Here is a 14,654-nt window from a genome sequence, read left to right on the forward strand (position 1 = left end):
TCTACATTACTGCAACGTTTCAAAGAAATGTGAGTCTTGCATGTATGTGTTAGGGGCAGATGAATAATTTTCATAAAACTGCAATAGTTAAAATCTATTTCCTCCTGGGATTTTTGAGTAATCTGCACGAAACATTTTACACATGAACTTAGGACCTTTGCCGACAAAACAAAAGCGGCGGATTTTCCATAAGTGAAAAAATGCAGAAGTTATGAGCCAATGGCTGTTTTTCATATAATTCAAAATGGTGGGCGATCTAAAGGTCAGAGGTCAAAAGTCAGACCACGAAAGTTGTCGGGCATGAAGAGACGCATGTGTGTATCAAAGTTTCATGGTTGTAGGTCAAACAGGGCATGAGTTGTACCTGTTCAAAGTTGGCACTTTCAATTGAGTGCTATAGCGCCACCCTTTGACGAATGAGTGTGAGAATTATTTCTTGATAGTTTTTCATGTGCATCTACCATATGGCCGAGTTTCGTAAAAAGCGTATGCACGGTTAAGCCAGAATTGCCAAAAACAAGTATTTTTCAAACTGCTCAAAATTGCGGACAATCTAAGGGCGGAGCTTACTGGTCAAAGTGATACATGTGTTCCTCATGAGTCAAGGCACAAGTGTAAGCAAGTTTCACGACTTTCGGCCAAACAAGGCATGACTTATGCCTGTTTAAAGTTTGCATTTTCAAAGAATTGCTATAGCGCCCCCCTTTGGCCAATTGGAGTAAGATTGGTTTCAGTGATATTTGGAATGACCCTGTACATTTCTGCAAAGTTTCAAATAAATGTGAGTCTGCATGTATGTTTTAGGTGCAGATGAATAATTTTCATAAAACTGTAATAGTTAAAATCTATCTCCTCCTGGGATTTTTGAGCAATCTGCACGAAACGTTTAACACTTCAACTTTGGACCTCTGCCTACAAAAATTTCCAACGGATTTTCCATAAGTGAAAAAATGCAGAAGTTAGGAGCCAATGACTGTTTTTCATATAATTCAAAATGGTGGGAGATCTAAAGGTCAGAGGTCAAAAGTCAGAGGGTGAAAGTTGTTCAGCATGAGGAGACGCATATGTGTATCCAAGTTTCATGGCTGTAGGTCAAACAGGGCATGAGTTGTACCTGTTCAAAGTTGCCATTTTCAATTGAGTGCTATAGCGCCACCTTTGGACGAAAGATTGTGAGAATTATTTCTTGATAGTTTTTCATGACCATCTACCATATGGCCGAGTTTCGTAAAAAGCGACTGCACGGTTCAGCCAGAACTGCGAAAAGTGGCAGAAGAAGAAGTGACAGAATAATGCGAATAACAATACGTGTCCAGAGCAGAGCTCTGGCCCCGTAAATATAGCTGCAAGCAGCGATAATACGGGGCCAGTGAGAGAGAGACAGACAGACATGGAAACTGGAGAGAGAGAGAGAGAGAGAGAGAGAAAGAGAGAGAGAGAGAGAGAGAGATGGAAACTGGAGAGAGAGAGAGAGAGAGAGAGAGAGAGAGAGAGAGAGAGAGAGAGAGAGAGAGAGAGAGCCATGGAAACGGAATAGATTGAAGAGAGACATGGAAACGGAATAGATTGATGAGAGAGAGAGAGATGGAAACAGAATGGATAGATTGGACATCTCAACCTATTGCCATTAACAGGAATCGAACTCTCAACCTTCGGACTAGGATAAGGATAATTCCTTTTAACAGGTCGTTCATGAAAGTCCTTGTGGTCTTGTTTCCAATGAGAACCTGTGAGCAATTAGAGGTTAAGAGTCTTGCTCAGGGACAAATTTCATTTCATCGACGCATATGCTGGGATGGCCTGGAATCGAACCTGGGGCAACCAGGGCCTCTGGTTCCCTAGGCGTGCTCACTAACCACCCAGCTATGGCCGCCCCATGATAGGCTAATAGGCTGCAACACTACCTATAGTGCTATAGCTTTGTCCAGGCTGATGTTGTCTGTTGAAGATCATAAACTCTTGCCTTCTGTCATGAACCAAGCCAACACTATGATCACTCGTTCACAAACCATTTACCAATAGAGAAATTGTATGTCTCCTCGCTACCGAAAACAGTGAAAGCAGCCGATCTTCAAGCTCAGAAACACGTTAATATCTGAAAAGTTTTGAGATTGTAGATCGGCTATTTTCAGAATGAAGTATGTCATACATTGAGAAATCGTACTCTCAAATAAGCATTTCAGGTTATCTTTACCATTTGCACATGTATTCATTGATATACAGTCATGTTGTTTGCAATTCAACTTAAATTAAGTCTGCATCAAGTGAGGCTTGAACTGGCGACCTTGAGATTGTGAGGCACTCATTTAAGGGAGACGCCATTGGACCAACAGACAAGGAACTATGAAAAAGGAGATTACACAGATGATACAGTTTCACGCAAATAGCTGAAAAATCCTGGGTTTAAGTGTTTTTCAAACTGCTCAAAATTGCGGACAATCTACGGGCGGAGCTTACTGGTCAAAGCGATAGATGTGTTCCTCATGAGTCAAGGCACATGTGTAAGCAAGTTTCACGACTTTCGGCCAAACGAGGCATGACTTATGCCTGTTTAAAGTCTGCCTTTTCAAAAAATTGCTATAGCGCCCCCTTTTGGCCAATTGGAGTGAGATTGGTTTCAGTGATATTTGGAATGACCCTGTACATTTCTGCAAAGTTTCAAAGAAATGTGAGTCTGCATGTATGTTTTAGGCACAGATGAATAATTTTCATAAAACTGTAATAGTTAAAATCTATCTCCTCCTGGGATTTTTGAGCAATCTGCACGAAACATTTTACACATGAACTTTGGACCACTGCCTACAAAAATTTCCAACGGATTTTCCATAAGTGAAAAAATGCAGAAGTTAGGAGCCAATGACTGTTTTTCATATAATTCAAAATGGTGGGCGATCTAAAGGTCAGAGGTCAAAAGTCAGACCACGAAAGTTGTCGGGCATGAAGAGACGCATGTGTGTATCGAAGTTTCATGGTTGTAGGTCAAACAGGGCATGAGTTGTACCTGTTCAAAGTTGGCACTTTCAATTGAGTGCTATAGCGCCACCCTTTGACGAATGAGTGTGAGAATTATTTCTTGGTAGTTTTTCATGAGCATCTACCATATGGCCGAGTTTCGTAAAAAGCGTATGCACGGTTAAGCCAGAACTGGCAAAAACAAGTATTTTTCAAACTGCTCAAAATTGCGGAAAATCTAAGGGCGGAGCTTAATGGTCAAATCGATACGTGTGTTCCTCATGAGTCAAGGCACATGTGTAAGCAAGTTTCACGACTTTCGGCCAAACGAGGCATGACTTATGCCTGTTTAAAGTCTGCCTTTTCAAAAAATTGCTATAGCGCCCCCTTTTGGCCAATTGGAGTAAGATTGGTTTCAGTGATATTTGGAATGACCCTGTACATTTCTGCAAAGTTTCAAAGAAATGTGAGTCTGCATGTATGTTTTAGGCACAGATGAATAATTTTCATAAAACTGTAATAGTTAAAATCTATCTCCTCCTGGGATTTTTGAGCAATCTGCACGAAACGTTTCGTACTTGAACTTTGGACCACTTTCTACAAAAATTTCCAACGGATTTTCCATAAGTGAAAAAATGCAGAAGTTAGGAGCCAATGACTGTTTTTCATATAATTCAAAATGGTGGGAGATCTAAAGGTCAGAGGTCAAAAGTCAGAGTGTGAAAGTTGTTAAGCATGAGGAGACGCATATGTGTATCCAAGTTTCATGGCTGTAGGTCAAACAGGGCATGAATTGTACCTGGTCAAAGTTGGCATTTTCAATTGAGTGCTATAGCGCCCCCTTTTGGCCAATTGGAGTAAGATTGGTTTCAGTGATATTTGGAATGACCCTGTACATTTCTGCAAAGTTTCAAAGAAATGTGAGTCTGCATGTATGTTTTAGGCACAGATGAATAATTTTCATAAAACTGTAATAGTTAAAATCTATCTCCTCCTGGGATTTTTGAGCAATCTGCACGAAACATTTTACACATGAACTTTGGACCACTGCCTACAAAAATTTCCAACGGATTTTCCATAAGTGAAAAAATGCAGAAGTTAGGAGCCAATGACTGTTTTTCATATAATTCAAAATGGTGGGCGATCTAAAGGTCAGAGGTCAAAAGTCAGACCACGAAAGTTGTCGGGCATGAAGAGACGCATGTGTGTATCGAAGTTTCATGGTTGTAGGTCAAACAGGGCATGAGTTGTACCTGTTCAAAGTTGGCACTTTCAATTGAGTGCTATAGCGCCACCCTTTGACGAATGAGTGTGAGAATTATTTCTTGGTAGTTTTTCATGAGCATCTACCATATGGCCGAGTTTCGTAAAAAGCGTATGCACGGTTAAGCCAGAACTGGCAAAAACAAGTATTTTTCAAACTGCTCAAAATTGCGGAAAATCTAAGGGCGGAGCTTAATGGTCAAATCGATACGTGTGTTCCTCATGAGTCAAGGCACATGTGTAAGCAAGTTTCACGACTTTCGGCCAAACGAGGCATGACTTATGCCTGTTTAAAGTCTGCCTTTTCAAAAAATTGCTATAGCGCCCCCTTTTGGCCAATTGGAGTAAGATTGGTTTCAGTGATATTTGGAATGACCCTGTACATTTCTGCAAAGTTTCAAAGAAATGTGAGTCTGCATGTATGTTTTAGGCACAGATGAATAATTTTCATAAAACTGTAATAGTTAAAATCTATCTCCTCCTGGGATTTTTGAGCAATCTGCACGAAACGTTTCGTACTTGAACTTTGGACCACTTTCTACAAAAATTTCCAACGGATTTTCCATAAGTGAAAAAATGCAGAAGTTAGGAGCCAATGACTGTTTTTCATATAATTCAAAATGGTGGGAGATCTAAAGGTCAGAGGTCAAAAGTCAGAGTGTGAAAGTTGTTAAGCATGAGGAGACGCATATGTGTATCCAAGTTTCATGGCTGTAGGTCAAACAGGGCATGAATTGTACCTGGTCAAAGTTGGCATTTTCAATTGAGTGCTATAGCGCCACCTTTGGACGAAAGATTGTGAGAATTATTTTTTGATCGTTTTTCATGACCATCTACCATATGGCCGAGTTTCGTAAAAACCGACAGCGCGGTTCAGCCAGAACTGCGAAAAGTGGCAGAAGAAGAAGTGACAGAATAATGCGAATAACAATACGTGTCCAGAGCAGAGCTCTGGCCCCGTAATAAAATTATTCAACCATTTGTATTGATACAAAAACTTGAAATGCCCCAGAAAACAAAGTGGAATGGTACTGCAGATAAACTTCATTGGATGCATCTTGTTCAGTCAAGATTCATCAGTAAGTACAGTCCAGTACGCACACAGCACAGTCCTGTTGATCATAACACATACTGGTGTCTCGGCTTTTGCGCAACCCCTATTGACCCTTTGTTGACCTCTCTGAAATAGTTCAATTCATTAGAAAATGTACAAGCTCACAACGCATCATATTGTGAGCTTGTAGATTGATTATTTTTGGCATATGACAAAGTATAAAATAGGGCTGTATAAGTGGTTAACAAGGCAAAACTCGTACAGTAGAAGAACAAAATCTTAAAGGCATGTCAGCATAAGACCGAATTCATACAGAAGTGGTATGCCGCTCCCACATTCTGAGAAAGTGGGGAGGTTCCTTGCATTGTCTATAGTAAAGAGGGACTTCCACTTTTACTGCCACGACAGGAGGCGGGGCGGCAAAAAGTGCAACGGCAAAGTTAAACTTTTTCACTGCCGCAGTGTCAGTGGCGAGACAGAGCAGCAGCCAAACAGAAGCATGGTGTGGAATATGACCAGAAGCTTGCTGCTGAAATAGGCGTGGACTAGGAGTTCACACAAAAGTGAAGTGGGTGTTTTAGACGTTTTGTACACACCCATTTAGCGCAATAACGCAGCAGTGAAAATCGCTCCGGTTGCTGTTGCTGGTGTAAATTCAGTGTACTGCAAGTCGCCTGTCTTTCCAAGTTAGATACCATCAAATAATATGCTAGGGGTGTAATTAAAACTGTAGCCTCAGCCTTGTGGGTTTTGAAATCCAATTCGGCGACTAATTCGAACAGGAAGCCTCCAAGGACATTGCAAAGGTACAGTACACATGCTGTCGATGCATTCCCGGCGGACGGCCTCTGATCTAAGATTACATCACTAAAAGAGACAACAGTGGCAACAAAACACCCATCATCCACTGCTCTGGAGACAGAGGAAGAAGATGAATGCAGTGCCATGTTTGGGCGCAATCACAGAAATCCTTCGCAATCTCACAGGAGGGCGCCAATTTTAGAGAAAATAATAAAAGTTTATTTTATGGCTTTTATGCCCTTATTGATAGTATAGTAGTCTGACAGGAAATGGGGGGAGAGATGGAGAGTGACATGCAGCAAAGGGCATTGGGATCGGGACTTGAACCCGCAACACGCTATCAGGCTACTTTTGAACCTAGGTGCCTGGACCGCTACGCCAGCGGTCCAGGCCATATTTTATTATTCTTTTAATCCAACTGAGACGCCTGATATGTATTAATAGACTAATAGATGAGGGGGGGCACACTTATAAAGAACCCTGTGTTCAATAGTTAAATATGCAACAATGGGCATTCGTCAACATTGAATCTGCGAAAAAGCCGTTCAGCTTGTTGTCCCCAGTCACCCATGACATGAGGAGGGGGGGCACGATGGCTAAATTAGGCCGAACTGTAAATATTTCAGGAAGTCTCATTCATTATTGATGACTGGCTTTACCTTGCTGAACGGACTAGATATCACATATCTCTCCAGTCTCCTCTTAATGAAGCCCTATATACTTCGTTGTACGACGATTGGCGAGAATAGCAGCTCTACAAGCTCACAGCGATGCGTTGTGAGCTTGCAGATCTGCTATTTCTTTTTATTGTTGGAAGAACATTTTCGCCTGGAATGACATGCCTAAAACAAGGCCACCACGTTGAACACGGTTGACTAGGGACCTCCCTCCACACACTGGGATCCTAAGGAATGCAGAGCCGTCTGCACTGCAGTACATTGCTACGCCTCTAGTTGCATGCTTAGACACTATGAACAAAACGGTGACAAAAGGAAATACAGGCTACACAGATGTGTCTTCCGTATAGCAGCACCAAAATAGCTATAAAATATTAAGGGGTACTTTTATTTACTCTCTGTTATGATACAACTTACTTTTAACCCCACGAACCCTGCCGTCCATATTACAATGTGTCACAACGCAACACATTGTGAGCTTGTAGATCGGCTATTTTCAGTGAAGAGATGGAGAAAAGTATATAGAGATTGAGAAAAGTATGAATATACATTGACTGGGAGACCTCAGTCAATGTATATAGAGTTTAAATGGTTAACATAACCAATGTGTATGACAGGCTGTCATCATTTGTAATCATGTGGTGTTTAACTGAGAGCTAAATAATCAGTGGTGCGAAAGTAACTAAGTACTTTTACTCAAGTACTGTGTACTTAAATACACTTTTTAGGTACTTTTACTTGAATGTTTCACTTTTTCGATACTTTATACGTTCTTCCACTCAACTACATCTCAGAGGCAAATACTGTATTTCTTACAGTTAATTGACAGCTTTAGTTACTTTATTATTTAAAACCCTATTTTATACTTTGGTTATTCAAAAATAGCTGGTCTACAAGCCCACAAGGTGTTGCAATGCAGCGCGTTGAGAGCTTATAGATCTTCTACTTTTGAAAAAGTCTGACATTTTTTGAAACATTTGAGTACTTTTACTTTGGTACTGTAAGTATATTTTCATTACAATACTTTTGTACTTTTACTCAAGTAATAGTTTGACTACAGGCATATTACTTGTAACAGAGTATTTTTATGTTGCGTTATTGCTACTTTTACTTACACAAATCTGAATACTTCTTCCACTACTGTACAGTATATAATAATACACTATGATTTACTTGCTGATGGATGGCACATTAATCACTTAAACCCCAGAAAATAGCAGATCTACAAGCTTACTATATTTATTTAATATCGAGCGAAAACAGAACATTTTATGGCCTAGCAAATACACTAGTACAGAGCCCTGAGGTACTCCACTTAACAACATAACGGGTATAAGTGGTTAATAAATTACTTGAATAACCCTAAATGAATGTCAGGTCAAATTTGCTGCCGATTCTGAATGTTTCGGTAACAACATAATCATGTCAGAAGCACTTCTCAACATGATCATCATAATAGTGACGTTATGCTTCAGTGATCATAATTATTTGATAATGAGCCTGTACCTATGAAGTTGATCAAATTAAAGTTTGATGAAATTGAAGTTTAATAGATTAAAACCTTCCATGGGCTACGTGATGTCCTCACACTTGGCCGACTAGCCGTTTATTGAGACGGCAACATAAAAAATCAACACAGCTGGGAATGATTAAGCTGAGTTTTACCCAACAGGGTGTAATAAGATGAAGATTCTAGCATTTAATTACAATAGTCAGTTGTAGCTAAGACCAGAGCTGCAGCTCAGTGAAATCTTGTAGAGAGGTTAAACAAGGTAACATGTTATGTCATCCTTGCATGCTAACTGACCCAGGCTGCAGCTTTCCTAAAACCCCTATACATCCCAACGACAGAGCCATTTAGGGATAGAGTGAATTCAGCATTGAAGGAGGTATTAGGATATACAATCTCCAAGTAGTGTTTCACTTTATACCTGGGCAATACAACTAAAGTAGAGCTGAAAGAACATAATTACTATGGTCAAGATTCTACTCAAAGCTGTCAGAAAGGCCATTAAAGAGTCTGGCTTAAAACCAGGAGCGGATCTACGGGTGGACCTGGGTGACCAAGAGTGAATGCGGTCCCACCCAAATTGACAGCTTTCCCCACCATATGAGATCCATGAAAACTTTGGATTCCACTGGGCGCAGTAACACTGCGTTCCGGCCGCAACGCGGCAGCCACACCTGATAGACAATGCTAGTGATTTCACCAGACGCATTTCAGACGCGTCCCTTTCCCACCGGATCGCTGTAACTTGGTGTCACCGCTTCACATTCCAGGCGGATAGCACTGCCCAGACGCTGGCAATGCCTGGAAGGGGGGCGATAATTTATGATTCTGTCCCTATCAGGACGTAACTACAGCGCCGCTGACTCGGCTGAAGTGGACTTTGCAACATTTGGCACGGCATCTCGCTCGCCTAAAGGCTCACTTGGCGCTGCCTCTCGTGGCGACTTCAGACGGCGCGCCTCCGTCGTTGTAACTGTGTTTTTCCTAACTACTTCCTAACTTAATATTAGGGGCTGTAGTCTGTTCACACCAAGTGGGACAAAAACATATGGTAAAATAATTGCTCACAACATTGGGACTGGGAGTCCAATGCTTATCTCTGAACACCACAGAGTCTCATATTATCAAGTTTCGGGAGCTATTGAATGCAAGAGGCAGTTCCGCATGGGACAGAGAAGCGGGCGTGGTTATAGACGCCAAGGAGGCGTTGCCAAGATACAGCGTGGGATCGGGTGGGAAAGGCCCGTTCGCGTCACTGATGGAGTTTCGATATTGTACTCATATACTGTAGATATAGTACAGGAAACAGTTGTGTTGGAAAAAATAAAAGAAGTTGAGTTTAACAGAAAATGGACAGAAATAAAGACGTTGGCACCGCATAATTGTATGGACAATAAAGTAAAATGCTGTATAAAAGTTTAAATAAGCAAATAGTACTGTAAACTGCATTACTAGTTGTAAACTGCAACCTCCTCTCTGCATCTGTATGTTTTGATCTTATGTTTGTGTTTTACTTAAGTATGTATACTATAAAGCAATAAAGACTAAAGTGATTTAAAGAACAACAACAACAAAAACGACACTATGCGTCACAGCAGATCTACGGGTGGACCTGGGAAATCATTTTAGACAGATCCCTAGTAAGATCTGTATTAGCTGAGGTATAAAGGCTTGGTGTTGCCATCATGTTGTTGACAGTAGGCACCTCCTATTTCTTAAGCAGCCTGATTGAAACGTGATGCCAAGCAACTTGGCTCACATTTCCTGGAACAGGCCTTACTAATTTCAACCTCAGGGATGGAACCATTATGATTCTCATCTTCTCACAGAGTTTTGACAATATCACCATCAGTAATTACTGTGTTACTTATATGTCAGCCCTTCGTGTTTGCTATCCATTTGCTCTTGATCCTTTTGTTGTCCATAGTACTACGTGATATTTTGTCCTATACAATACTTACAATGAATTATATTGATTGGCAACAAATGAGAAAACTGTAATTGGACCAAACTAAACCTGAACCCACATTGGCCTTGTTAAGTTTCCTGTATGAACAATATGTTTGCCCTTGGGCTTTTTTGTGTCATCCTTTTTGACCAATGCGTGCAATCAAATGTTAGTACATAATGTTTTGCTGTCAATAAAGAAGTCAATCAATCATTAGATATTAAGCCCTATTTTATACCTGATGCTACAATGAAAATAGCCAATCTCTTGTACAAGCTCACAACGCATTGCGATTCGACGTGTTGTGAGCTTGCAGATCTGTTATTTTTTACATTCATTGGGAACATTTTCACCTATAACGATTTGCCCAAAATAGGGAGGCCAGGCTGAAAGTGGTGTTCCTTGCAGTACTTACTGGTTGTGTTCCCGGACATCTGAATGATGCATTTGCTATCTTTTCCCGTCTCCCTTGAGTTGAAGGGGCGGACACGCACCGCCACCTTCACAGAGGCCCCTGCCATGGTGCTGCCTGCCTAGCACCTTGAGGTGCCCTCTTCAATGCCTTGGTTTCAGGGCCTCCCAGCTGGAGATCTATAAGAAGGAAATAGACAGCAAGTTTTAATACCTTTATGTTGAGTATAGTTTATGGCTCTCAGTGAGGCATGTTCATTTCATTTAGGGTACATAAGAGAAAGATATTGACTGAGGAAGGACAAATGTTAGATGCAAATATCAGATTTCCAAACACATCACCTTGCTTTCTTTTTTCTTTTCTTTTTTAACTTTTCGGTGAGTGCCACAGTGCCGCAGAAAAAGTTCAAAATTAGGCTTCAGGAAAAGATGGCTGGATAGGGCACCATTGAACCAAGCAAGAGCCTTGAAGTACTATGAGACACATGGTTTGTTAAAATTTGAATGAGCAGTTTATTGCACCTCCTGGTTGAGGCGGCCAGTACAATAGAGGAGGGCAGGGCCGCGTGCATGGCTGGACCATGAAAGGACCATGCCTGGTCAGCTGCAGTCGGGGGAGATGGATAACCAGGCCTGCCTACAACAAAGGAAGTGCAGCCACAGCTAAATGTCGGACTATTTCCCAGGATTACAATGGCCTAATAACACAGAAACCGGCCAGAGACAACAGGCCTCAACTCTGACGGAATTCAGGAGCTCAGATATATGGATCACGCGGAGATTAATCAGACGCTTGCCATTTCTGATCCAAGTACCGTGCATCAGCACTTATTGCTGTATGATTATAATGGAGGTACTCTGAGATTCAGGAGCATGACTCATCATCTATGCCGGTGACATCGCAATCGTTTTTCACTCTTGGTCATCGCTCACAACAGGGAACAAAACGAGACGCAATTAGTCCCCGTCTCTGCCTGGTGGCAGACTCCACTACAGTTGTATATCATTGGAAGCAGTCATCATCAAGGGTGTGGTGTATTTCGTGACCTTTTTAAAACCATCTGCAATGTACCTGACTGTGTCCTTCACATTTAACATGACAGGCTTAATATATAGAACTATATTCATTAGATAGATTTTTATGGTTGTAGGGTTTATCACATTTATATTTGATTTAAAAAAAACTGCTGCGTCACGCTGCTTCCTGGATGACTTCCCACAAATGTATGACTTTGAATGTGAGCTGGAGGGTCTGACAAAGGATTGAAAGACTACTAGCCCATATGGAAAATATACAAACAATGCGTCTGAGGGGGCAGCAAGCTGTTCAGCTCATTTAAGATATAAGATATGAAAACTACGCATGATTCATATCCAATACATTCACAATATCTGAGTTCAAATTCAAATGGAAATTGATAAAATGATTTGTGAATATGGTAGCCCAGCTGTCATATTTGATTGGGACTATACAGAGGTTAGTGGGTGGTGGTTTTGGGTAAGGGGTTTAGTTGTTAAGTGTGGCCCTTTCCTGCTTTCTCCTGATAATGCTGAAATGACTGCTTCTGTGTACAAATGATATAGAAATGAAGTTGAAAATTAAGAAAGTGTGCATCCATCTCACCATTGGCTAGTGTGACATGATCAGCAACAACTACTATAACACAATTATAACAATAGCCATTATAGCATATAGTCCACAACAGTTAATGGCCCTTAAAAAAATCTTATTCTAATAATAATTTCCCCATACTTTCATGTCAACATATAGGTTTGGTGTTTAAATCATGCTACTGTCTCTCTTTACATGCCTATAAAGAAAGAAAATAACCTATTATAATGAATAGTAATAACATTCATTGGGATCAAGCCAAGCTGAGGTCCAACATAAGGATGCTCAGACCTGTCATGATGAGGATGCAGCTGGCCTGGGCAGCAGGGGAGCCACCATTTTGACACACTGGTGACAAATAGCCTACTATAATCAATAATTTAAAACAAAAAAAGCTTCTGTTGTGTGTTGTTCAGTGTAAACAATGCTTGTTTATTAGCCAATAGGCTATAACTAGATTACTGCCCCCCAAAATGGATAGGCCTGGCTGCAACCTATAGCTCCATATCAAAGCGTCATGAACCAGCAGCATCACATACCGTACATAAACGAACAATAATCTACAATGAATGAATGAGAGAATAAAAATGTAGATCACCGTTTTACAAATATCTTGATAGAAATGAGAGAATGACACTGGCCTTTTATTTATATTTCTTTAAAGGATGCCTTGCGCTCAATGACAAGGCATTCGTGACAGTGTGACGTGTCATCCTGGCTTTTATACCTCTAATTTGACAGGCCTATATTTTCAAAATGTCATATATTGCTGTTCTTTTAGAGCCGATTAGCTCAAATCACATTTATTTTCTCCTGCTTTTCAATGAATGTAAACATCGGTCGGGGGAGTGTTGCCTGCTCTTCAATGGCCGCACCCTGATGTCAATCCTATCCCTGGAGATTCAGCGCTTAGTAAATAAATACGCTCATTAAAACTGCATCATCGCCAGGACAATGGAAAAAAACTAGCCTTGGATCAAGACTATCGCAGATGTATTTGATCGATTTTGACATTTTTATATCTACGATATAAAAATGTCAAAATCGATCAAATACGTCTACGATAGTCTTGATTCAAGGCTAGAAAGAAAACGAGGAAACCTACCTCTGTCTGCGATGCCCTCGGTCCTTTAGCCTACGTGCCAGAAGACTTATTTGTGGTTTATTTGCTCTTAATATTTATGTGCATCAGCTGATCTCCCTCCACGGGGTTTCTCTCTCCTGGCAGGTCGGTATCCTTATCCCGTTTCCCTTCTCCCTTCTTCTTCCATCAAAGCCGCTGGAGCTGGAGGTCCCGAGGTAGAGAAGATCAGAGAACCGTCCTGTTATGATGATGCCCTCCTCCTCCCCGGCCTGGTGCTAGAGATGTGAGGTACACAGCAGCACGAGCCTCGGGAATCCGTCTGTCTGTTTGTTTGTTTGCGTGACTCCTAACCTGGAAGCCAAAATGGCTCTGCTGCCTGCCTGTCTGTCTGTCTGTCTGTCTGTCTGTCTGTCTCCCTGCCTTAAGCAAGGATGCTGAGTCGTAGCGGAGAGCCAGTGACATCATCACTGAGGGAGGAGGAGGTAACACAGCATCAATGCAGTGGAGAGAGAGGGGGGGGGGGGGGGGGGGGTTTGAGCTACATCAGGATGTATGTGTGTGTGTGTGTGTGTGTGTGTGTGTGTGTGTGTGTGTGTGTGTGTGTGTGTGTGTGTGTGTGTGTAATATTAGCCATATATATATATATATATATATATATATATATATATATATATATATATATATATATATATATATATATATATATATATAATATAATTACCTTTACTCTCATCAAATATACATTATACTGTGTAGCCTATATATATACACACAGTAAAAGTTAAAAACAAAATCTGTTTGTATTTTTAAGTTAATATTAGGCTACCTACAAATCTTGCAATGTTACACAGCTCTGTTTAGAATTGTCTTTGTAGGCCTATATCTGTAATATATGTATTTATTTATTTTTATTTCACCATTGCTTTGGCATTGTAAATGTGTGTTTCCCATGCCAGTAAAGCCCCTTTGAATTGAATTGAAATGAATTGAACTGAATTGTGAGAGAGACCCTGCTGAGAAAAGACAGTGATAAGAGCTTTGCTTTGAATCAACAGGGAAGGGACTGATGAATAGTATCATTTTTGCTTATAGCCTTCAGTAGCACAGATTTTTTAGGACAATAGGCTTGTTGTGAATTAAAGCTTAGTAGGTCAAGCTAGAGATCAAGCTGTGGGCATAGACTGTAAATGCTCTGAGGAGACCCAGACACAAAGCATATTAAATTACCATGAAGTTAAGCCCACAATGCATCAAGAACACAAAGACATTGATGGGAGGTTATGATAAAAGATTGCTTATTGAAACACTATTATTGGACTATCAGTGGAAATGGTCATTAGCC

At 40.8% G+C, this 14,654-nt stretch overlaps 1 protein-coding gene across 1 annotated transcript in view; it reads right to left on the minus strand.

Moving 5' to 3' along the window:
- The window catches only part of kif1aa (kinesin family member 1Aa), a 74,842-nt gene extending 61,371 nt beyond the window's left edge, over positions 1-13,471 (minus strand). Inside the window, exons 1-2 of the mRNA XM_084067651.1 lie at positions 13,334-13,471; positions 10,621-10,796 (exon numbers count right to left, since the gene is read on the minus strand). Of these exons, the coding sequence (XP_083923777.1) occupies positions 10,621-10,726 (106 nt within the window). The 5' untranslated portion in view covers positions 10,727-10,796; positions 13,334-13,471. The remainder of the gene's footprint in view (positions 1-10,620; positions 10,797-13,333) is intronic.
- Between the last annotated feature and the right edge of the window lie 1,183 nt (positions 13,472-14,654).

The sequence above is a fragment of the Gymnoscopelus microlampas genome (assembly GCF_963454915.1).
Source record: "Gymnoscopelus microlampas genome assembly, chromosome: 9".
Classification (NCBI taxonomy): domain Eukaryota; kingdom Metazoa; phylum Chordata; class Actinopteri; order Myctophiformes; family Myctophidae; genus Gymnoscopelus; species Gymnoscopelus microlampas.